The sequence below is a fragment of the Nicotiana tabacum genome, chromosome 17 (genome assembly GCF_000715075.1).
Source record: "Nicotiana tabacum cultivar K326 chromosome 17, ASM71507v2, whole genome shotgun sequence".
Classification (NCBI taxonomy): Eukaryota; Viridiplantae; Streptophyta; class Magnoliopsida; order Solanales; family Solanaceae; genus Nicotiana; species Nicotiana tabacum.
In genome coordinates this window covers 140,720,138-140,742,992 of record NC_134096.1, presented here as the reverse complement: position 1 = coordinate 140,742,992, position 22,855 = coordinate 140,720,138, and the positions used below count along the sequence as shown (strand labels likewise).

Genomic DNA, 22,855 nt, shown 5'->3' with positions numbered 1-22,855 from the left:
TGACTTCATATTTCTTTGTATTTGCCTTTTAAAACTTTTGAACATCTGAAACCTTCTTCATAGATATTGCATTATTTAACCTGATACTCTCTCAAGCATCAATCTTTCGCCCTTGCTTCTGCGATTTTCTTTTCAGTTGCTTCTTTAAGTTCTTATTGTATCTGGTAGCGAAAAAGAAATAAAAGTTGGTTAAAATAAATGTTTGAATGTTTTTCTGAAGTTAAATGTTACGACTCTATTTTCTTGGCCTGATAATGAAGCTACTCTTCTGCCTTTCATTTGAATTTCTAATTGCTCTTCTCGGCTTTCTTCTTATTTTGAAAAAAAGAAGGAAAAGGAATAAAGTTTGTGAAGTTGAAAAAGCTAAAAAAGATAAGATACCAGAATTCATTCGAGGTGATCCACTACTAGGTCCTCTTTCTATAATGGTGGTGGACAACAAATAAATTGCATACTAGTAGTTGACTTGACCCAAGTCTATGATAATTTCATTTCTTAATCTAAATTAAATGGGGGAATGTCGGCTCTACAAACATGGGATGAAGTGGCAACTTTATTGCCAGATATCAAATTGCAATTTGATTAGATTCTCCTTTGTCATGTCTTAGCTGGCAAGGTACAATTCCTATTTTAATTACGAACAATGTGTCCATCCTATGACTTTGTAATATTTACAACGAAATACTAGATTCTTGCTACTATTGATAGAGTATAAGTTCCACGCCGTTGGCAATATGAGAATATTTTTAACAATCACTTATAATGTAATTACAAATAATTTCTATAGCAAGTATTGGTAACCCAGTAAAGGTAGGATTAGAGTGCTATCACAAGTTAAATTACACTAGTCAATGTATAAAATGTGGATCCTTATCTGGTGACAGCAAATTGCAGTTCAATATTTGGATGTTGTAATCCTGTAATAGTGCCAAAATAAGTTGTGCGTTACATCAAGGGCCCGTTGGAGCTCATTTTTGGTCAAAGATAATGCTAAATTTGATTGATCTCTGTCACTTCTATGGTTTCTTTTTATCAAAATCGAAAGGCAATGATACAGAAAGGTGGGAAAATGTGTATATTCACTCAAATGGAGTGAAATTTTTCTAGCCGCACAATCTTTGAATAATGTATAACTGTCCATTAACCAAATTTATGCCTCCCCCACCCACTCCCTCTCTAAAAGAATATCAATTAAAATCTCTTATATGGAGTAAATCTGTTTAAGTGAAATAGTTAAGATTCGAATTGGAGTACGCTGTAATAGATTGTAACTCTATCCTTCCTCACTTAGGTTTAACGTTATCATACCATCAAAAATTCTTTCTTTGAAAACAAGCTGGATGCAGCATATTGCTAATGTATAAAATATACTTCACGGTTCAATTTGGTTCGAATTTTCACTTCAAATTTTCGATTGAGTGCAATTCTAAGTTTAATAGGAGCCAGTATAGCAGTTTCTTGAGAAGTGGATGCAGCATATTGCGAATGAATAAAATGAAGCCGAATGGGGAAAGTGGGAAATACTAATGAAAGTTTTATTCTTGTCAAATTGGAAACTCTGTTTGGGAAACCAAGAAAAATTATGCGGAAGAATAATCTTTTTGTGTTTTTTCACACGGCTGAAAATCATTCTATCTTTCTTTTTAAAATTGAAGAGTGGATGCATTGCTTTCTGCTACAGAATCTAATACCAATGTCAATGTGTGACCACTTAACAAAAAGAAATTATTTATTTCTACTCTTAGCTCCTTTATATAAACACTACCATTCCACTTCTTATGAGGATATCAAAAACTCAGACAACCAACATCTTTCATCAAGTTGATATCTTCTCTCCTCATAACTTGTATAATCTTGTCATCTTCATTCTTTTTTGAATTAAGTGGTGGTATTAATTAATGGCATCCAGGAGAATTCTCAAGGAGCTAAGGGATTTGCAAAGAGACCCTCCCACTTCATGTAGTGCAGGTACACTAAATATTAGTAACTAGTAGTATTTGCCAAGTGCAAACTAGAAGTTCTTGCCAAATTTAAAGATAGTTTCAGTTTTCAAGATTTTTGTAAATTTTTCAGGTCCAGTAGCTCAGGATATGTTCCATTGGCAAGCAACTATAATTGGTCCAAATGACAGCCCTTATGCTGGTGGTGTTTTCCAAGTCACCATCCATTTCCCCCCTGATTACCCTTTCAAACCTCCCAAGGTATGGTTTTCAACTAATCTCACACAATCATCTTTTTCCCCTCAAAGAAAGAAAAGAAGGGGAAATAACAAATGACTTGATGATGTTAAGTTCCATATATATATTGGCAGGTGGCTTTTAGGACAAGAGTTTTCCATCCAAATATAAACAATAATGGAAATATTTGTTTGGACATTCTTAAGGATCAATGGAGTCCTGCCCTCACCATATCCAAGGTACTGTTGGTTTCTACCTCTTTCCCCTCCACTCACATATATATTGTACCAATGATTTACTACATGAAACAAAAGGGTGAAATGGTCACTGACAATATAAAAGATTCATGTCACTTAAAAGATGACAATGTAATTATCCATAATAAGTGGAGCTAGTTACATCGGAAATTAGGCAAAGTGTTAAAACGGGTTAAATTGTACTGATAAAGTAAAAAATATTTAGATTATCAATATATATAAGCTAAATTCATTCTTTAATTACCGAAATTTAAACAAGCTTTCCCATAGTCTTGAGCATAATACAGTATAAGCCTTTATATTTCTCCCATAGTCTTGAGCATAATACAGTATAAGCCTTTATATTTCTACCAATTTTTGATGTATTTGCTGTTGGTTTTGTTGATGCAGGTTTTGCTCTCCATATGTTCATTGCTAACAGATCCAAATCCAGATGATCCATTGGTTCCAGAGATTGCTCATATGTGCAAGACTGATAGGAACAAGTATGAATCAATGGCTCGTAGTTGGACTCAAAAATATGCTATGAACTGAGTCTGAAGACATCAAGAAAAAACTCTATTTTGTGACAAACATGAATTTCTTGTAATCAAGCAATATATAAAATGTTCAGGAAAACTGCTACTCTTATGAAAAATGAGAATGAGTGACAGTTGGATACCTTTTATTTTAAGTATAACTTTGTCTACTTTGATTGGTTTGGTCAACTTTATTGCTCTTCGTAGCCATTATTTTCTTCTTGTTGCCTATGTACCTCCAAGCCTAGAGGTATGTACAACTCATGTGCCATGGCCCAGACCCCTGTTGGCATTCTTGTCTTGTAAATAAGCAACTATTTGTCAAAATCCCGAACCACACCTGTTGCAATTTTCACTGATACCATTAGAGCGTAGTGCACCGCCCCGCCATCGCACCTATTAATTTTCAGCAATTCCAGCGATGGTGTGGCTTGTCCGAGCTCAAATCTCGGACTGCCATCAGTGGGAAAACACATAGGGCCACACAGAAATGATGAGATGCCAACTGAAAGCACCTTTGGCAGAAAGTCACCAGACCAAGAGACAAGCAGCCATCAGTGGGAAGGCATCTTTGACCTTCTGAGCCATGGTTGACAGCAGAATCCACTAAGTCTGCCTTTCCAGCTTTCTATGCTGGAATGCACCAGGCAGCTTTCCATGCTGGAATGCACCAGGCTGCTGTAACAGCTTTACCACCCCTGCCAACCACCCCTTTGTATAGCCATTTTTGTTTCTATAAATAGGCTTTATACTCATTCTTTGTAAGCATCAGATATTGCATAATACAACAGAAAATTGTCACTTGCCTCGCAAATCCGAGTCTCTTCCTTTCATAGCTTTCTTGCTTGTTTCGTGTGATTGCCATTGATTTAGCACGGTCGTGCTATTTATTGTCTAAGGGCTGAAGCTAAGTAGCAGTCAGGATAACTTCGCTGCCCTCGCCGAACCCTCAGAAAAACGGTTCCGCGACAATTGGTATCAGAGCCTAGGTTCTTGCATGGCTCAGAACTCATAGCGTAACATTGAAGAAACCCACATTGAAGAGAACCCAGAACCACAAAGAGGTCTGGGTTGAAAGCGCGACAAAAGTAGGGCCAGGGACGCATCTCCGCCTGAAAGCGAGTTGCTGCCCTATGTAGAACCCGAAACTTCCGAAGCTACATCTCTCGATGAGAGAGTTGGTATGATATGGTCTGAAGGTCGTACACCATCGTATTTCCGCTGGAGAAAACAATATCTGTTCACTTGAGTCAGTTGCCCTTGATGGACTTGGCGAAGTCAAATGGAACGTTCAGGAGCAAGACGAAGGGCTAACCAACCTTGAACTCAAGCTCACTGAGGCTTTGTCTTCCTTACACGCAGAAGTTGAAACTTTAAAACTGTGTCTAGAGGAGACAGCAGGAACCACTGGGCGAGGTCCCATCACTGTCCGGGAAACACGTATTGAGGCTCCTAAACCCAAAGAATTTCGGGGTGCAAGAAGCGCTCAAGACGTGGAAAACTTCTTGTGGCAGCTGGATGCTTATTTCGAACATGTAAGCATTACTAACGATGCTGCCAAAATCCGAACGGCAGCCATGTACTTATCAGAAACCGCCATACTTTGGTGGCGCAGAAAGAAGGCAGATATGGAGAAAGGAACGTGCTCCATTGACACTTGGAAGCAGTTCAAAGAGGAGCTAAAACGGCAGTTTTATCCTCAAAATATTGTGCACGAGGCTCGCGGACAGTTGAGGGAGCTTAGGCAAACATCCTCCATCCGTGAGTACATGAGGGATTTCATAAAACTCACCCAACATATCCCCAACTTGACCAGTGAGGATCTATTGTTCCATTTCTTGGATGGCTTGTAGCATTGGGCCAAACAAGAATTGCAAAGGCGACAGATCGACAACGTCGATGAGGCTATTGTAGTAGCTGAATCATTGTCAGATTTTCGGACCAGAGCGTCTAAGGGAAATAACAATCGGAGCCAAGCTGCTACTGCTCCAAAGACGGACACCCACCGAGGCAAAGGCAAATTTGTTCCCCACCGGAACAACGATAACAGAGGTAACCGCAACCACTTTTCTAATTACCGCAAGGATTATGATGAGAAGAGGAAAGGAGGCGCACATAAAGCTGCTCAGCGAGATGTTTGCTATCTTTGCGGAGACCCTTCTCATGCTGCTTGAAATTGCCCTACACTGAACAAATTAGGAGCAATTGTTGCAGCCCACCAGTAGCAAGGACAAACTGCTGCACCTACTGACAAGCAACCCGATGAGCGAAGAGCACCAGCTGATGGTACAGGACAAGGGAAGAACAAGGTCGTAGGCTTGTCCAATCATATGGCCTTGATAAACCATATGACCATTGCCGCTGTTGCTGCCCAACCGCCTTGTGTGAGGCCCCGTGAATCTTTATTTGTCAATGCCAAGTTAAACGGCAAAGACGTGCTTATCATGGTGGATACAGGTGCGACACATAATTTTGTGACAGAGGAACGAGCTAGGGAGCTTGGACTTGTCTTTATATCCAGCGACACGATAATGAAGACTGTCAATGCCCTTCCCACTACCGTTCATGGCTTTGCTCCTAACGTACACATTGCTTTAGGAGGCTGGCAGGGATTGACGGACTTCACCGTTGCTCCCATGGACGTCTTTGACATCATTCTGGGATTGGACTTTTGGTACGAGGTCAGCGCACTTATTGCACCACGTATCAACCAGCTTCACATAAGCGATCCCGGAGGCTCGTGTATTGTGCCCCTTGTTCGGGTACCACAAACTGGAATGCATCTGTCAGCAATGCAACTTGTGAAAAGTTTCAAGAAAGGGGAACCAACATTTCTTGCAACTTTGAGGGGAATCGTTGAGCATTACCTTGAGGCAGTAGCATTGCCTCCCCGCATTGAGCAAGTCCTTGATGATAATAAGGATGTGATGCCGGAAGAACTTCCCAAACAATTGCCACCACGAAGGGAAGTTGATCATCAGATCGAGCTAGTTCCAGGGGCAAAGCCACCTGCCATGTCGCCTTATCGCATGGCGCCCCCGGAATTGGAGGAATTGAGGAAGCAACTCAAGGAGTTGCTAGAGGCTGGCCACATACGACCATCCAAGGCACCTTACGGAGCTCCTGTCTTATTTCAGAAGAAGAAGGAGGGTACCATGCGGTTATGTATTGATTATAGGGCCCTTAACAAGGTCACAGTGAAGAACAAGTACCCTATCCCTCTCATTGCAGATTTATTTGACCGCTTGGGGCAGGCCAAGGTATTCACCAAGATGGATTTGAGGAAAGGTTACTACCAAGTGCGGATTGCCGACGGAGACGAGCCCAAGACAACTTATGTTACACGGTATGGGGCTTTTGAATGGTTGGTAATGCCATTCGGTTTGACCAACGCTCCTGCAACCTTCTGCACTTTGATGAACAAATTATTCCATCCTTTCTTGGATCAGTTCGTTGTCATCTATCTAGATGATATTGTGGTTTACAGCAACAATATGGATGACCATGCGGAACACCTTCGCAAGGTATTCAAGGTACTAAGGGAAAATGATCTGTGCGTTAAACGTGAAAAATGCAGCTTCGCACAACCCATAGTACAGTTCCTCGGGCATACAATCAGCCATGGGGAAATCCGGATGGATAGGGACAAGGTGGAAGCTATCCAGGACTGGGAAGCTCCAACAAAGGTACCGGAACTTCGGTCCTTTCTCGGCTTAGCCAACTATTATCGGAGATTCATATTCGGTTACTCGGCTATTGCATCCCCCCTCACTGACTTGCTAAAGAAGGACAAAGAGTGGGAATGGAGCGACATCTACCAGAAGGCATTCGAGAAACTCAAGGCATCAATCACCAAGGAACCCGTATTGGCACTGCCTGATTTCTCGAAAGTTTTTGAAGTCCAGACTGATGCGTCTGACTTTGCTATAGAAGGCGTACTGATGCAAGAGGGCCATCCTATAGCCTTTGAGAGTCGAAAACTGAATGATGCTGAGAGGCGTTACACGGTCCAAGAGAAAGAAATGACTGATGTAGTCCATTGCCTAAGGACTTGGCGTCATTATTTGTTGGGGGCACATTTTGTTGTCAAGACTGACAACGTTGCAACAAGCTACTTCCAAACACAGAAGAAGCTATCTGCCAAGCAGGCCCGTTGGCAAGATTTCTTGGCCGAATTCGACTATACCCTGGAATATAAACCGGGGAAAACTAACGTAGTTGCCGATGCTTTGAGTCGCAAGACAGTACTAGCAACCATAGTTAGCTCAGCAAACACTGGCATCATCAAGATCATCAAAGAGGGCATGCAACATGACCCCATGGCGAAACAACTTCTTGCCTTGGTCAGTCAAGGCAAAACTCAGAGATTTTGGGAAGAAGATGGTCTCTTGTACACTACTGGCAAAAGAGTTTACGTGCCCAAATTGGCAAATCTCAGGCGTACTCTGCTGAAAGAAGGTCATGACTCTGCCTGGGCAGGTCATCCAGGGAAAAAACGCACATTGGCCCTGATTGAGTCTTCTTATTATTGGCCTCGGATGCGGGACGACATCGAGGTATATGTACGCACTTGTCTATTTTATCAACAAGACAAGGTGGAATCCAAGCTTCCTGGGGGTTTACTTGAGCCGCTTCCAGTTGCGGCGAAGCCATGGGACAGCATAACCATGGACTTCATCACGTGTTTGCCAAATTCAGAGGGATTCGGCACCATTATGGTGGTTGTCGATAGATTCACCAAGTATGCAACATTTTCGGCCACCACTGCCGGTTGCAAAGCTAAAGAGGCAGCACGTATATTCTTGAGGGACATCGTGAAATATTGGGACGTGCCTAAGCACATCATAAGCGATCGAGACCCTCGTTTCACCGGCGCATTCTGGAAAGAATTGTTCAGCTTGTTGGGAACTCAACTACACTTCTCAACAAGTTTCCATCCGCAAACAGATGGACAAACGGAAAGGATTAATGCTTTGCTTGAATGCTATCTGAGGCATTATGTCAGCGCCAATCAAAGAGACCGGGCTAAGCTACTGGATATAGCTCAATTCTCTTACAATTTGCAACGCAGCGAGTCGACTGGGAAGAGTCCCTTTGAGCTTGCAACTGGGCAACAGCCCAACACTCCTCAATCATTGCCCGCCAACGTCGGATTGAAAAATCCGGGGGCTTATCACATGGCCAAGTTTTGGGAGGAACAAACCGATCTAGCCAGGTCATATCTTGACAAGGCTGCCCGCAAAATGAAGAAATTTGCGGACCGGAAGCGACGCCCAGTCAACTATAGGATTGGAGACAAGGTCATGGTGAAATTGAATCCATGGCAGTTCAAATCACTGCGAGGCGTACATCATAGTTTGATTCGCCGATATGAGGGCCCATTCGAAATTGTTGCCACGGTGGGTATAATATTTTGAAGTTGTGTGATCCTATGTTTTTTTGTAGCGGGATCTCTATTACCAATGAAATATATGTATTGCAATTTGAATTTGGATCGCTTGAGAGTGGGCTTGTCTGTTACGAGGATGAATACGAGATTTGCAGTAGACCATCAGTTGGTCCGTGGAAAAGGATGGGGGCAATTCGAGCGCACAGTTCCTTGTTCACTGGAAAGGAACTTCGCCAGATGAGGCATCATGAGAGAAGTACGAAGATTTGTGGCAGTTCAGGGAACAAGTCCACAATTATCTTCAGTTGTGTGGCGCCGGGGTCGTCGCCATTTCAAGTGGGGGAGCGTGAACCGCCCCGCCATCGCACCTATTAATTTTCAGCAATTCCAGCGATGGCGTGGCTTGTCCGAGCTCAAATCTCGGACTGCCATCAGTGGGAAAACACATAGGGCCACACAGAAATGATGAGATGCCAACTGAAAGCACCTTTGGCAGAAAGTCACCAGACCAAGAGACAAGCAGCCATCAGTGGGAAGGCATCTTTGACCTTCTAGACCATGGTTGACAGCAGAATCCACTAAGTCTGCCTTTCCAGCTTTCCATGCTGGAGTGCACCAGGCAGCTTTCCATGTTGGAATGCACCAAGGTGCTGTAACAGCCTTACCAGCCCTGCCAACCACCCCCTTTGTATAGCCATTTTCGTTTCTATAAATAGGCTTTATACTCATTCTTTGTAAGCATCAGATATTGCATAATACAACAGAAAATTGGCACTTGCCCCCCAAATCCAAGTCTCCTCCTTTCATAGCTTTCTTGCTTGTTTCGTGTGATTGGCATTGCTTTAGCACGATTGTGCTATTTATTGTCTAAGGGCTAAAGCTAAGTAGCAGTCAAGCTAACTTCGCTGCCCTCGCCGAACCCTAAGAAAAACGGTTCCACGACAGTAAGCTCTGATATATCAAGCACTGCTCTACTAAGATGCAATCCAAATTGTCGAGTTTAAACCTTGGCCACAACCACATGTAATTCACATCCGAACAAGTAGAATCAAGCACAACACATTTTGGTATTCATCATTTCAATTTTTGCAGCTTTCATTGCTGCTGGAACATACGGGTTGGCAATTACCCTGATTGATTTATCAGCGAGATATGGGACATTAGCGATAATGTTAGACTAGCAAAAACGTCATAGTTTATGAAAACCCTAGTTTAAAATTTCTGAAATATTAGCTTTTTTTAATTAATCGGCCGCAATAGCCTGATATAAAATTGATTGGCTTCCTTATATCACATTTTCCACCAGCAGAATTGCTCCAATTACCATTTCAGTAATATTTGATTAAAAGTCATTGGTAATTTGAGAAATGTTTAGGCAAGTTCAAATGGGATAGGGCATGTTATACAACTACAGGACAAATTATTCCGGTACTTATCTTAATCACATATTTGAACTAGATATTCACGAACTACCTCCCCACCTTTCTCCACCTCAAAAGAAAAGTCTAAAACCTCCCAAATAAATCTAAAACAAATACCAGTGGCAAGCGCTCAAAGTCCTAACTGGAGAGCAAATTATTACAACTTACAACAATCACTCACAATCTTTATTAGGATATACCGTGAAGGCGTGATCAGGATATACACGTCTCTGCAGCTGCTTCTGCTAGCCCGGTTTCGAATGCATTTTTCTCTAGAGCAAGTTGAAAATGAATCAATTTTGTACTTGAACAAAAATGTGCTGCTTCTCTGACACCAAGAATTCAAATTCCTTGGAAGAATGCTCTATTTGATTATGACTTGGTGCCTGATGGGCTCGAATTTCTCACCAACTGCACCACCTTTATCCTTCTGGAACTGGATATATCGCAGGGTGCTTGCAAAGTAGGTATCTGCTGCAGGATCTGCTGTTGTATTTTCGCTTTGCATTTCAGTTGTGATTAGTTCAATCAGGCTCTGGATGGAGGCAACATTAATCTGCGAGACCCCTTTCTCAAAGAAATATAGATACCTGTTAACATACAAATGGTTCTGTTGTTAATGACTTCCAAAAGAACAGTATTTGAGAAGGAAAAAGAGCAAGAATGAAGAGTTGGTTTTACTTGTTTAGAATTTCTATAAAGAGCAAGACCGATCCACTGCTTCCTCGGGTTGCAGTGGACATTTGTTGAGCAGCATTTGCAATCCTTAAGGCCCGCTTTAAGCAAAGCAAAACCCTGGATTAAAAAAAAGTAACACATGAGAAGAAGGCAACAGAAAAGCATGAAACCAAAAGGAACTCAACAGAGCCTTAGAAGATTTAAATTAAATCTATAATTCATCCCCTAAGTATGCATGGCATAGTTATGAACCTTTCTCCATCCTTGATATTGTCCTGATCGTCAACCCAGAAAAGATGTGAACAAGCGTATACAGCCCTACATTGATCAGGCTTCTTAAGGAGCTTTGCAGAGTACTTGAGGATACAAAGGGGAAAGAGCGGTTAGAATCTATTTGTAATGATATTAAAATCAGCAAAAGCAAATAGGAGATGCTAAAACAATTACCCCTGTGGCCTTGTGCGTTAATGTATCCCTGTTCTCAACACCAAAGATGTGCATTCTCTGAAGAGTCCCAATTATCAAGTGTATTGCAGTCACCTGTGCTTTGGAGTCCTGCCAAACAATTGAATTAACATTAGAAAAATCAACTAAAGGTTTCACGCAAACATATAGCATGCCAGGAATTCCAGAATATAAAATTGGGACAAAATAAAGCAGATACTACCGAGATTTCTTCTTCATATAGCATATAAGCTTGAGTGAAAAATTCATAGGCAACAGGCTCTAGGTCAGAATCATTAGCAGCCTGAGCAACAGAGACAACTGCTTGTCAGTAAAAAACAGATGCGAGCTATCTTCCACAAGTTTGAACGGAAATCATGTACCTCAGCACACTCCAAGTACAACTTCAACGCTAGTTCCGGTACTGGAACAATTGAGAGAGCCTCAATAATCTAGAACAAGGTGTAGCCATAAGTAACAGAATTACCTCAGGACATTCATAAGAATGGTAAAATTGTAAGAATGACTGCAAATGAATGAAGACAAGCTAAAGAAAGAAGGAACAGAAGAACACGACTCATAAAACAAGATTTACACTAATAACATCCCCATTCTGTTATAATACCTGATTCAGAATCTGAAAAAATTTCTCAGGCATAGCAGATGCCTCATCCTCAGGAGCATTTTCATCATGACTATGCAGTCGCCTAACAAACTAGAAACAAAGGGAAAAATACATCAGCGGTACAACAAAGTAGGCCAATCTATTTGTGAAGGAACTCTCCTCTCTTTCTTCTCTTTAATGGGGAACATGGGGTGGGGTGGGCGGTAATATACTTTTTTTTATGTTCTCTTCTTAGAACGAGTAGTTCCATAGGTGAAGGATCATGCTGACGCGCTACATATGCACAAGTCCCCTTCATTTAGCTTAGCACAAAAGGAAACAAGGAATATTGAGCACCAGACTCCTCTTATAGCCCTCAAGTTGCAGATTCAAACCTTAAGAGAGTTAAGAATAAGGGGAGGGATGGTACAAGGAAGCCTCTTTGGTCCTCCTGTCAAAATGTGTTTATGCACAGCACAAATCATCTGCAATACAATGAAATAGCAAATCGTATCAACTCTCGGAAGCAAGGAAACAACACTTACAACTAGGAAAACAAACATTGCAGCCACATAGAAGCAAACCATACAACATTATCATCAGATGCATGCCTTGTCTTGAGCATAAACGATCATATAAAAAAAATGTGAACCACTGACAGTGTTATCAAAAGCGAAAAGCGCAAAGAAGCTCTAAGGTACATCGGGGCTTTAAGCACAAAGCGCAAATAAAGTGTGGGCTTTAATGAAGAAAGGCGCAAATGGAGAAAAAAATATAAATATGTATGTGTAGTCCAAGACTAATAATTATAAGCATGAATAACAAATATATAGATAAAGAAATTGAATTTTTTTTACAATGAAGTGAAATATCAATTGTTTAGATTTTCCTCTTCAGGATTACGCTCATTGGCAAGGAAAAATATGCCTTACAGCCTTGATGACAAGGCTAAAGTGCCTACAAAGCGATGCGAAGCGCTCAACATGTTTTGAGCCTCACTTTAGGGCTTAAGCGCGCCTTTGACAACACTGACCACAGAGCCACGAGGCATGGACGGTTCATTTTGGTTACAAGCTGGGCTTGTACATGGTCATTTTAAAGTTCTCCTCTAGTGTTGGCAGTCACTGGGTTTCTCATCATTTTCCTTTTTTTCCCTTCTTAATAACAAAGTGAAAACATTAACACTCTTCAAAGTAGATCATCATATATGCATCAATATCTTTTCTTGAGAATGGAATTATAAAAATGTGAACCACGGAGCCACGAGGCATGAACTCATCACTTGCAAGTTGAACCTGATGTTAAGACTCTATAGCTCATTCCCATCCATCTCTCTGGTTAGAAACTTAGAGGATAATAGGGAATATCAGTATCTTCTCTTGCAAGAGGTAGTGATTACCTAATAGAAGAAAACGACTGAAAAGAAAGATGATACATGGTATTCTATCCCAAGTTCATACTCCTGGTTACTTCTTTGGGATGTCAAACAACCATGACCATATCCTGGAAAATATATTTTTGACACTTTACAGACTATTGTTTGAATATTCTATAATATGAAAGGCAGTGCCCAACCTTCTTTTACACCATTTACCCGGAGAAACAAAAGAAATACAAAAAGGAACAACTAACGGCTTTCCTACTTTATTTTCTGCCAATCAAACCACCACGTTCAACTTTTGGTGAAGGGATTAGAAACTAACACTCTATTAGAAAACAAGTACCTTTGCAATGTCTCCTGAATCCAGATGGTGACAATAAGCTAAGGGCAATCAACAACAACTATCTTTCATTTAGCTCAACTCATATCATCATATATATATATATATATATATATATATATATATATATATATAAATATATATATATATATATATATATATATATATATATATATATATATATATAGTAATAATAATAATAATAACAATAATAATAACAATAATAACAATAACAACAATAATAACAACAAAATTTCTCTACCAAGTCAAAAACCTATTCCCAACTAGCAGGTATCACCTATATGGATTTTTCTCTTCCATTGTGCATCTTTAGCTGTTTGCAATGGTTCCAAGGATTTGTATATCTTTCGAGACAATTTCATTCCATGTGATTTTAGGTCTACGCCGTTCCCTTTTAACACCTTCCCCAACCATAGTTTCACACCTACGGACCGGTGCATCTATAGGTCGATGCAGGATATGACCAAACCATCTCAAGCGGCCTTATCTTGACCAGGAAAAGGGAAGAAAGTAAGTACACATGCTCCACCAGGAACATGCATAAGAGTACACTTACCAACCTCATCCGAAAAGGCATTATGCTACAAGGGCATGATTTTTCGATAATAACCAGTGTTTTAAAAGGCGTGGGCGTAAGGCGAGGCATTTTACATATGCCTCAGCGAGGCGTAAGCCCCATAGGTATTTAATTTTTAATATTTTATAAAATAATATAATTATAGTAAATATTTATAAACAGGTAAAATTGCATAACAATTGAAGAAAACTATAAATATGTGAAAAATATATATATAGATGTGCTCCATCCTCACAAAAAACTATCAAAATAATCTATTATGCGTTACTTAGAAGCACAAGTAACATGAGTCGAAAAAAATAAAGTTTTCTACATGGAGGAACAAAAAGGATGACTAACCTGCAATTTGAACTTTGAAGTTACTGCTATGAAGAGGAATGTAGTTCTCTTTGTATTTGTAAATAAAAATTGAATATCCGTTTCCTTTTGGGAGATATTACAGACTAGCAGACAAGATAAAGAATTGGGAAAGACTATGAATTAGGGCTTCAACCAATAAAAAAAGTCTTGACTTTTAAATTTAATACATTTCAGTTCCTTCTTAAAACTTTTGAGTAATTACCAAGCTGACTTTTGAGAATTTGGGTATTATATGAAGGACTTATTCAACAAATTTTGTTTTAATTTGAAAAAGTTTCTAAGGCTTACGCCTCACTAAAAAAATGCGCCTCAAACGTCCGGGCGTACACCCCGAACGCCCGGACGTACGTCCCGAATTGCTATGCACACGCCTCTTGAGACTTTCGCCCCACACCATCGCCTCGGAGCGTTTTTGGTGCGCCTCGCCCCAGGGCTCGCCCCGAAAATGCCTTTTAAAACACTGGTAATAACAAGTACAGAGGCTGTCCCTCAAAGGAGTATATAAGTAATTTAAGAGAAAGTAAATCATAATTACCTTCAGCATCTCTTCAGGATCATCATTGTGAAGCATTTGAATAAGCCGTGCAACGGAATTCTGCTCTTCTTTGAAATCATCTACATCAAGCTGAAAATTGGAGGATGAAGAAACTAAGACACAATTGCATACTGCATTGACAAACTAATTTTAAAATAGATGCCAGTGAGGATGCAAGGAAAATATAAGCTTAAGAACTAAGGTAAATGTTAAAGCAAGCAGAGAGTTTCCAGTCCACCTCATCATTAACATCCTCATCCAAATCTCTAATCAGTGCTTTCATTAACTCAAAAAGTGCCTCAACCTGACAAGACCAGTAATTTCAAGTAACAAATGGGAAACACTTGTAAGCAATAAATTCAAGTACACAAAATTAACTAATATCAAACCTTTTCAGCAGTTGAAATGCAAGTCTTATTTTTCAGAATATTTTGAACCAAAACATTAGCCATCACTTTACTAGTTGCATCATCAAGATACTCCATAAGATGAGGATAATTTGACAGCTTTAGCACAGTATCTATATCCTTATACTTCCCCAGGGGAGCACTTAGTAGGGCCACAATCTGTTTTGTTGCTTTATTGTCTTTGAGCTTTCCTTTTCCAGAAAGTTTCTGAACACAGGCACCCTGCATGTGAAAAAGAGTGAGATCATTACAGGCTCCACGCGAACCAGGCAGGCCAGAAAGCCGTCTAAATTGACATAGCCTTCAAAGAATGAAAAGTTTCACGTACAACTTATCTTGTTTTTGTGTTCTGTTCTACAAGTTTCACATGTTCATTATGGATCCAGAAAACACAACAGACTAATAAACTTACCCAGAAACATAAAACCTAGAACCATAGTGCGTATGGCAACTACTTATTGAGAGAGAGAAAATAAGAACCTACCAGAATCTGATCTACATAATCAAGGCGATCAGGGTGGACATGAAGAGTAAATGTCAAAAGAGATGCATACAAAGTCACCACTCCAGCAATAGGCATGTCTTCTTGAGCCTCTATCACCTGCACCAACAGAGAGACGGGTATAATGAAGCGCATCATCATAATCAAAGAAATTATACATAACTAGAATTCATTACTGATCAGGAAAAAAACCGGGATTTTAAAGTCGTGTTATTTGGTTCATTTTTGGAATGTCTGTTTAGTTTGCTTTTGTTTTGTTTTCTCTGGAAAAAAATACCTGTCATTCAATATGATTCTGCAAGTATCGGTTTACTGTGCGTTACTAACGGCCTTTACGTTAAGGTTTTGTTTTTCGAAAACCAAAATAATGCGAAAACAACAGTAATTGTTCTTTATTCTAGGAAACGAAACAACCAAGAACATCTTGGAAGGCTTTCTGGTCCAATATCTCAAATGGAGAACAGATCAGACTCATCAGGTCATGATTACAGTACAATGTACCAATCTATATTTTCTTGAAAAGTTTTTTTTTTTTTTTTTTTGAAAAGGTACCAATCTATATTTTCACAAGCGATAATCTCCCTGAATGAATCTTTCTGCTATGAAGCTATGAAAGTACTTTATTTCTAAGATTTATCTGAATCTCCAACAATGGAGAACACAAAAATTGCTGGTCAATAAGTATCTCTTGATGAAATTCTAAAACATCAGCAATATCCACTAAATCCCCACTCGGTTGAGGTAGAAATCCAGGATATAAAAAAGGTTTCTCCTCAAAGCATTCTAGAATCCATATAGCAGTTTTAATATATTTAAGAACAGTAATCTCAATTACCTTGCCTATGGCATTGTTTAGTTTTGTGAAAGCTTCAACCTGGAAAAACTCAGGTAAGACCTACAGGAAGAAAATATTCAGAAACTGCCAGGTGTAAATCTCTAATTCTGGAGAAGATTGAATTTGTTACTAACTTCTGCACTTAAAGCAGCATAGTTTGAAAGCCTTTCCATCAGACGAGCAAGCACTGTCTTGATATCAACAGATGGCTGAAGACACAAAACATAATAAAGACATAAAAGACATAGCAAATGATCTAAAAACACAAATGACATAGCAAATAATGCTTGGTAAGTTAAGTTCTGATAAAAAAGGACCACTGATTGTCCACTGTCTAGAACTGTCACAGAGATAGTTTAAAACAAACAAGTGGCAACAATTAACCTTTACAACAATGACTTCATAAGTGATGCAAAATTGGTCCTAGATTTTTTTTGATCGGGTATAAAAATTATCGAACAAATGCATACCTAATCTCTTAAGTTTCCCAGCCTATCTTCTAGCATTAGACACGAGCAGCATTATTCATTGGCCTCCATAACCTAATCTTTGAATTTATAACGCCAAGGTTATCTTAAACATTCTTGCAGACAGTAAACCAACCTCACACCCGTGGTGTCCCACCAGGCATGACATTTTTGCTTCTACATTTTACTATTGCAGTTAAAGAAAATCCCAATTTATGATATGAACAATACTGACATACCTGAAACTGGGGGCAAGCATCTAGTAATGTTTCAAGAGTTTGTAAGTGGTACTCATCAGGGAAGACTTGGATGATGCAATCCATCAAATATCCCTGTGCAATCTCATCTTTACAGTTGACAACCTAAACATAACATGAGGTACACTATGAGTTAGAATATTGTAATGATTTTGGCTTAAATAATTACGATAGGGAAGGTCACCAGAGGCAGATTACCTGCTCTAGAACTCTAGGAAGCACCATATCTTTGTACAAATCAAGGTCAATGGCCTCAATTTGACTTAGAACATGCAGGTTTTTCCCCACCTACCAATAATAAGAGCAAAACGAAAATCCTCACATAAGTGTGCATATCCGTGGCTTATTTCAGTTGCTAGTAATCATGCCTAAGTAACAGCTCATTACAAGATCACGAAGCTCGCTCCTTTCTTTTTCACGTTTTTCCTTTTCCCGTGCAGGTCCCTGCAGACCAGAAATCCCGACGCAACCCTCAACTCATGATCAGCAAAGAGTATGTATCATTCAGAAGCATTAAAACACCTGCATGACCATAAAGTATGTCCTCATGATTTCTTTTACCTTCATGACATGCAGGTGTTGTGGCATTATTCATGTCAAAGTACGAGAGCAGTTACAGCATTCACAGACATTTGAACCAACCTGATGTTGCATTCGCACCCAAAGTTTGTTCATTTCTGTGAAATTTTGGAGCACGAATTCTACAGCATCCATAGCAGTGTCAGCATCCCTGTGGGAACAGCATGTCAGGGTATCCAACTAAACGTTCATTTTTGTAAATTTTCTTCAAGTGTGTGTAAACCTTGCAATCAGACCATTGCTAAGGTAACCCAGCTAATTTGGGCATCTGACACAATAATGTACATATATTGCTGGTAATGCAGCTGGGTGATGCCCTTACCCTTCATATTCAGATCCTATATCAGGGAGTTTATCCCTGCTGACTTGGGAAAGGTAACTCCTTAGGAAGAGCCCACGTAATGGATGTTGTATGCTACGACACATTTCCACCAGATCTTTGAGAATATCCTTGGCAGGAGCCTCCTTTGATTTGATGTACACCGACCCCACAGTACAAAGGAGATACCTAAGAAAAAGCAGGGATAAAAACCATGAAGATACTGACATGCAGTTGATATAAGAGCAGAATTAGAATAAGCTTAAGAAGGCAATCAGTGGCTTATATACTAGTAACACAAATCTGAGTGCATTACATGTCTCTTGACTGAAGATCACAGGAATAATGAAATCAAGTGTCCTTATAACCGTATTAGCATTTCTCTTTAGTATAAGGCACATTACTGAAGGGCAGAGGAATAATGAAATCAGGTGCCTTATAACAGCATTAACATTTCTTTTTACTCAAGGTACATAACTGAAGACTACTAATTTTGTTTTTCTTATCAAAAGGTACATAACTGAAGAGCAAAGGAACAATGGAATCAAGTGTCCTTATAACCGTTCCACCATTCAGTGTTGTGTACAAGGTTCCTTACTTTTGGTATATAATTTGTGTACGAGGTTTCATTAACCCCTTCCCCAGGACATCAATAAATCATTACCTTATCAAAATATACTAGTAAAGGCAAATCTGAGACAAGTTGAACTTGGTATCTCAGCGTTCCTGGGAAGGAACTTTGAGGTCTTCAGCTATACTTGTGACAATCCCTCCCTGTTTGAAAAGCAATCACCAGTTCACAAAAGATTTGGGAAATTTACTTCATAAAAGGATACCGGCCTATTGCTAATTACCCAGTATGGCTTTGCTTTCCTATAAATTCACATATCTATATTGGACATTTTCCTGTTTCAAATACACTAAATGCAATGTCAGCAGATTCCCAGTTTCCAAACTGCTAGAGCTGTGAAACTTGCATTCACGTGAGTTAAAAGGTTTATTCAACTGAGTGCTAAACAAAACATGGAGAGTGATGTCAGTGAGCAGTTTAAGAGAATACGAACAAAAGTTTAAAAGAACTTTAGTGTTACAGGTCAAATGGAACAGAATCCAAACATTCTGATTCAACAGTATTACAGGTGACAAATTTTATTGCCCAATAGTCTTGCAGTTCTTCATAGGCAGGTGGGATAGAAAATCTTCTCCCAAAAAGAGACAGACCATCCAGGACCGGACTAAAAAGTAACCCAATTTTCACTACCACGTGATTCCCAAGTTTGTGATTAGGGAGGCTGTCCTCACTCAGGATAATCTACGGAAGAGAATTGTTTCAAGATGTTATTTGTGTGGGAATGATGCTGAGACAATCAACCGTTTGTTTCTTCATTGTAGAGTGACCAGCTAGTTATGGGATTTGTTCATTAATCTCAGAGGTGCTAGATGGGTAATGCCAGGGAGAACCTCTGATCTTTTATTATGCTGGAATACAGAGATAGACTTTACCACAGACAAAAACAGATGGAAAATTGTCCCAGCAACTATTTGGTGGACAATTTGGAAAGAAAGGAACCCGAGATGCTTTGAAGATACAACCAACTCTCTACAAAAGATTAAGATGAAGTGTATTCTTCTTTTTTGTTTTTGGTGTAAATCAGAATATGTAGAGGATCCTGATTCAATCCTAGATGTTTTGAGTTCCTTGTAATACAAGAAGAGCAAGGACTATATTTTTGCATTTCCATATTGTAATTGATTATTTTGGCTTTTTTGAATAGACTGGACGCTTTACCTTCTCCGGTGGGGGGGGGAATGCTTCTCCTCTATAGGCTCTCAATCTTAGCCAATGGTGCTTGCTTCCCAAGTTGTGGTGAAGCAGTCACTTGACCAGGTCCTCCTTGTGGCAAAGACCTTATGAGGTTTAATCAAATTTGGTAACTTCTTTGCTAATTGTGGAAGTGTTGTTTGCGGACTAGGCTTTTCCTGCAATTCTAATTAGACACTGAGTTGTAAGGACAAAAATCCAACTGCTAGCCTTTTCCTTGATTCATATAGGGTGACGCCAAATTGGATCAAACCCATTTTAGAGTTATCAGCTATGTTGCTCGGACTCTCCTAAAATGTGGCTGGGTGCGTGTCGGATCCTCCAAAAGTAATGCATTTTTGGAGGATCCGACACGGGTACGATAACATTTTGAAGAGTCCGCGCAACATAGGTTATCAGATAGTATGTGCTTTACTACTTATCTGAGTATTTAGCATTTGAAATTTTTAAACAGAATAAGACTGCAAAGTTTAAGCAAATTCTTTTTTTATCAGTAAAATAAGATTCCATTAACGACCAAACAGCACTATGGAATATTTACAATAGGATTAAAAAGCAGAAAGCAAAAATTGATATGTCTTAACCTGTCTTAATAAGGACTCTAAAGTATCTAACAAAGTTCAGCCTTATTTGCAACTCCACTTAACACAATTAAGGATTCAGAATAAAGACCGGATCGCCATAACAACTTACAATCTGGGCAAAATGTTGCCAGCGTGCTGCACGAGCTCATACAAGTCAACAATAGAGCAACCACGCTTACTCTCCTCCTTGAAGAATATCTCTAGCTTCCTCAATTCATCAAATGCCCGCATATCTAACAAAGCACAATTCCAATACTGCTGGTTAAAGGATCTTCAAATTCTAACTTACACACTAAGAGGCAAAATCTAGATCAGATCAGTGAGAATCACTTACATAGCTCGTAGTATTTGTGAGGAGAAAGCTTGGAAGTTCGGAGCTCCGAGAGCATCTGAGCCGAGTATTTCAATGCATCTTTCAGATTGTTCGAGTCCTGAAAACTCCAAATTAGGGGTTTTGAATACCAAAAAGCTCAAATTTTACAAGTAAAAAATAGAGGCTTTCGGGAAATACAAGAGCGCGATGCATGTAAAAAGCGTTTTGCTGAAGGCCGGCGATCCCAGCGGCAAGCCACTTCTCTTCGTCTTCAACTCCGTTACGTATCATATTGGATTGTTCCTTGCAAATTTGGGGGACCTTCGTGTTTGATTTTTGCTGCTGCAACTGCTAGTGTTTGGAGTGGTCGTGCAATTCGAAGTTGATTGGAACTCTGTTAAATGTTAAAATCCGATTGCCAATTTTCCCTTCCTCCGGGTCAGGGGTCAAAAGCATTACAGTATTAATTTTAAAAATAAATATATTTATAAGTCTGTAAAATATACACAGAAAATTGTTTAATTCTTTAAAAAGTAATAATGTCAAAAATATATAAGATAAAAGGATTGAAGAAGTACTAGTTTCTCGATATTACGAAGTACATTTGTACACTATAGTAATAATCAATTTATTTGCTCATGCCCGAGTTTAGATGCAAAACTATAATTATCTAGAGGGTCGATGCAATGAAGAAATTTGTTGCTTAAGTTGACGACGTTCTATACACTTTAAAGGAACACTCATTTAAAGTCGATCTAAATAAATTGAGAGATATATTTAAAGTGCATGCATATTCAGTTTAATCAATATTTCGATCTACATATGAAGATCGAGATTAAATAAACGTGCATTCTCTTTCTAGCAAAAATGTTTAAAGAATGATCTTATATAAAATAAACCTAAAATGTGGATAATGTGGGTTGCACTCAAAGTGATTTAGCTAGATATTTGAAAAAGTTAAAAAAGAATATTTTCTTTCTATGAAATGAACAAATCTTTATAAGGCATAACTTTTATCTTAATCGCAAATGGACAAATCCTTTTGTCACTTAAGTTGTACGTAGTACATTTTGAATTTTCTTTCCCTCTTATAGTTGGTCATAATATGGAAATATAAATACTCGAAATATTCTTGTTTTATCCAAAGGGGTCAATCTTTCTGCTCCACTCAATAATTTTAATCATTTGCCTCGATTAAATATTTTTCTTTAGTACTACTACGAATAAAACTTGATAAAATATTAGTTTATCACTCACTTATCATTATTGTGAAACTACAGCGTGACGAAAGCTCACATTCTTATGCTTCTCATCATTAAATAACTTCAAAATATTGATAACTACTTTTGATATTCAATCTAACGCGCAAGATTGCCAACGATTTAGATTCGTCTAAGAATTTTAGCCAAACTAACAATAAAGTCATGTTGGATGAAACTGGAAGTAAGCTCTTTTACGATATTTAGACTAACAAAAAAATTGATATTCTGAACAAAATTAGGTACGTAAATCATTTGCCCCATGGTTTGCAAAGAGAGAAAATGAAATACTTTAGGCCGAATGATTGGTTTGACAGTTATAAAGAACACAACTTAAACTTATAAATTATTGATACATGTCTGTTCGATCGAGTGATAAAATTGTCGTATAGTATGTACCAAAATTCTCCATGTTATTTTTAATCTTGAAGTAGTTGAAGAGTCTCTCCTTCTGTTGGATTGTCTTTCCCACCCATCTCAGCGGGGACCATCGCCAACTTGTCAAAAGCTTTTCCAAATCCCAATAGCTATCAACTGGGAGTTTATTCATAATTAGAAACTATACAGCACAAATCACACATTATGGGCCCGTTTGGCCTTGATTCCTTTTTTCGAATTTTTTTTCACTTTTAAAAAAAAAATCAATATTTGGCTATGAAATTTTCGATTTTCACTTAAAGATGAATTTAAATTTTTTTGAAAATTTTAAAAACTCCAAAAAAATATTTTTCAAAATTTTCTTTTCAGACTACTCACAAAAATTTAAAAACAAACCAAAATTATATTCATGTCCAAACACAACTCTAATT

The 22,855-nt window shown here is 38.9% G+C and overlaps 2 protein-coding genes across 3 annotated transcripts; one reads left to right on the top strand and one right to left on the bottom strand.

The window, feature by feature from the left end:
- The first annotated feature begins 1,766 nt into the window (after nucleotides 1–1,766).
- On the top strand, nucleotides 1,767–3,122 carry LOC107768369 (ubiquitin-conjugating enzyme E2 10). The gene is made up of 4 exons (XM_016587491.2): nucleotides 1,767–1,968; nucleotides 2,074–2,201; nucleotides 2,312–2,416; nucleotides 2,825–3,122. The coding sequence occupies exons 1-4, from the start codon at nucleotides 1,899–1,901 to the stop codon at nucleotides 2,966–2,968; spliced, it is 447 nt and encodes a 148-aa protein (XP_016442977.1). The 5' UTR covers nucleotides 1,767–1,898; the 3' UTR covers nucleotides 2,969–3,122.
- Nucleotides 3,123–9,711: 6,589 nt separating this feature from the next.
- Nucleotides 9,712–21,228, bottom strand: LOC107768374 (vacuolar protein sorting-associated protein 35A). Of its 2 annotated transcripts, XM_016587498.2 has the most exons (22): nucleotides 20,986–21,228; nucleotides 20,809–20,905; nucleotides 20,584–20,707; nucleotides 18,072–18,257; nucleotides 17,813–17,900; nucleotides 17,558–17,614; nucleotides 17,369–17,458; nucleotides 17,153–17,275; nucleotides 16,581–16,655; nucleotides 16,447–16,506; nucleotides 15,594–15,710; nucleotides 15,092–15,331; nucleotides 14,941–15,006; nucleotides 14,703–14,792; nucleotides 11,884–11,973; nucleotides 11,510–11,599; nucleotides 11,268–11,336; nucleotides 11,108–11,188; nucleotides 10,888–10,995; nucleotides 10,693–10,796; nucleotides 10,444–10,557; nucleotides 9,712–10,352 (listed from the first exon to the last, which is right to left on the bottom strand). In XM_016587498.2, exons 1-22 carry the CDS (start codon nucleotides 21,076–21,078, stop codon nucleotides 10,127–10,129), a joined length of 2,388 nt encoding a protein of 795 aa, XP_016442984.2. In that variant the 5' UTR covers nucleotides 21,079–21,228; the 3' UTR covers nucleotides 9,712–10,126. The 2 variants fall into 2 exon arrangements, with proteins under 2 accessions (XP_016442984.2, XP_016442994.2); XM_016587508.2 differs by lacking the exons at nucleotides 20,584–20,707; nucleotides 20,809–20,905; nucleotides 20,986–21,228 and adding an exon at nucleotides 19,858–19,990.
- Between the last annotated feature and the right edge of the window lie 1,627 nt (nucleotides 21,229–22,855).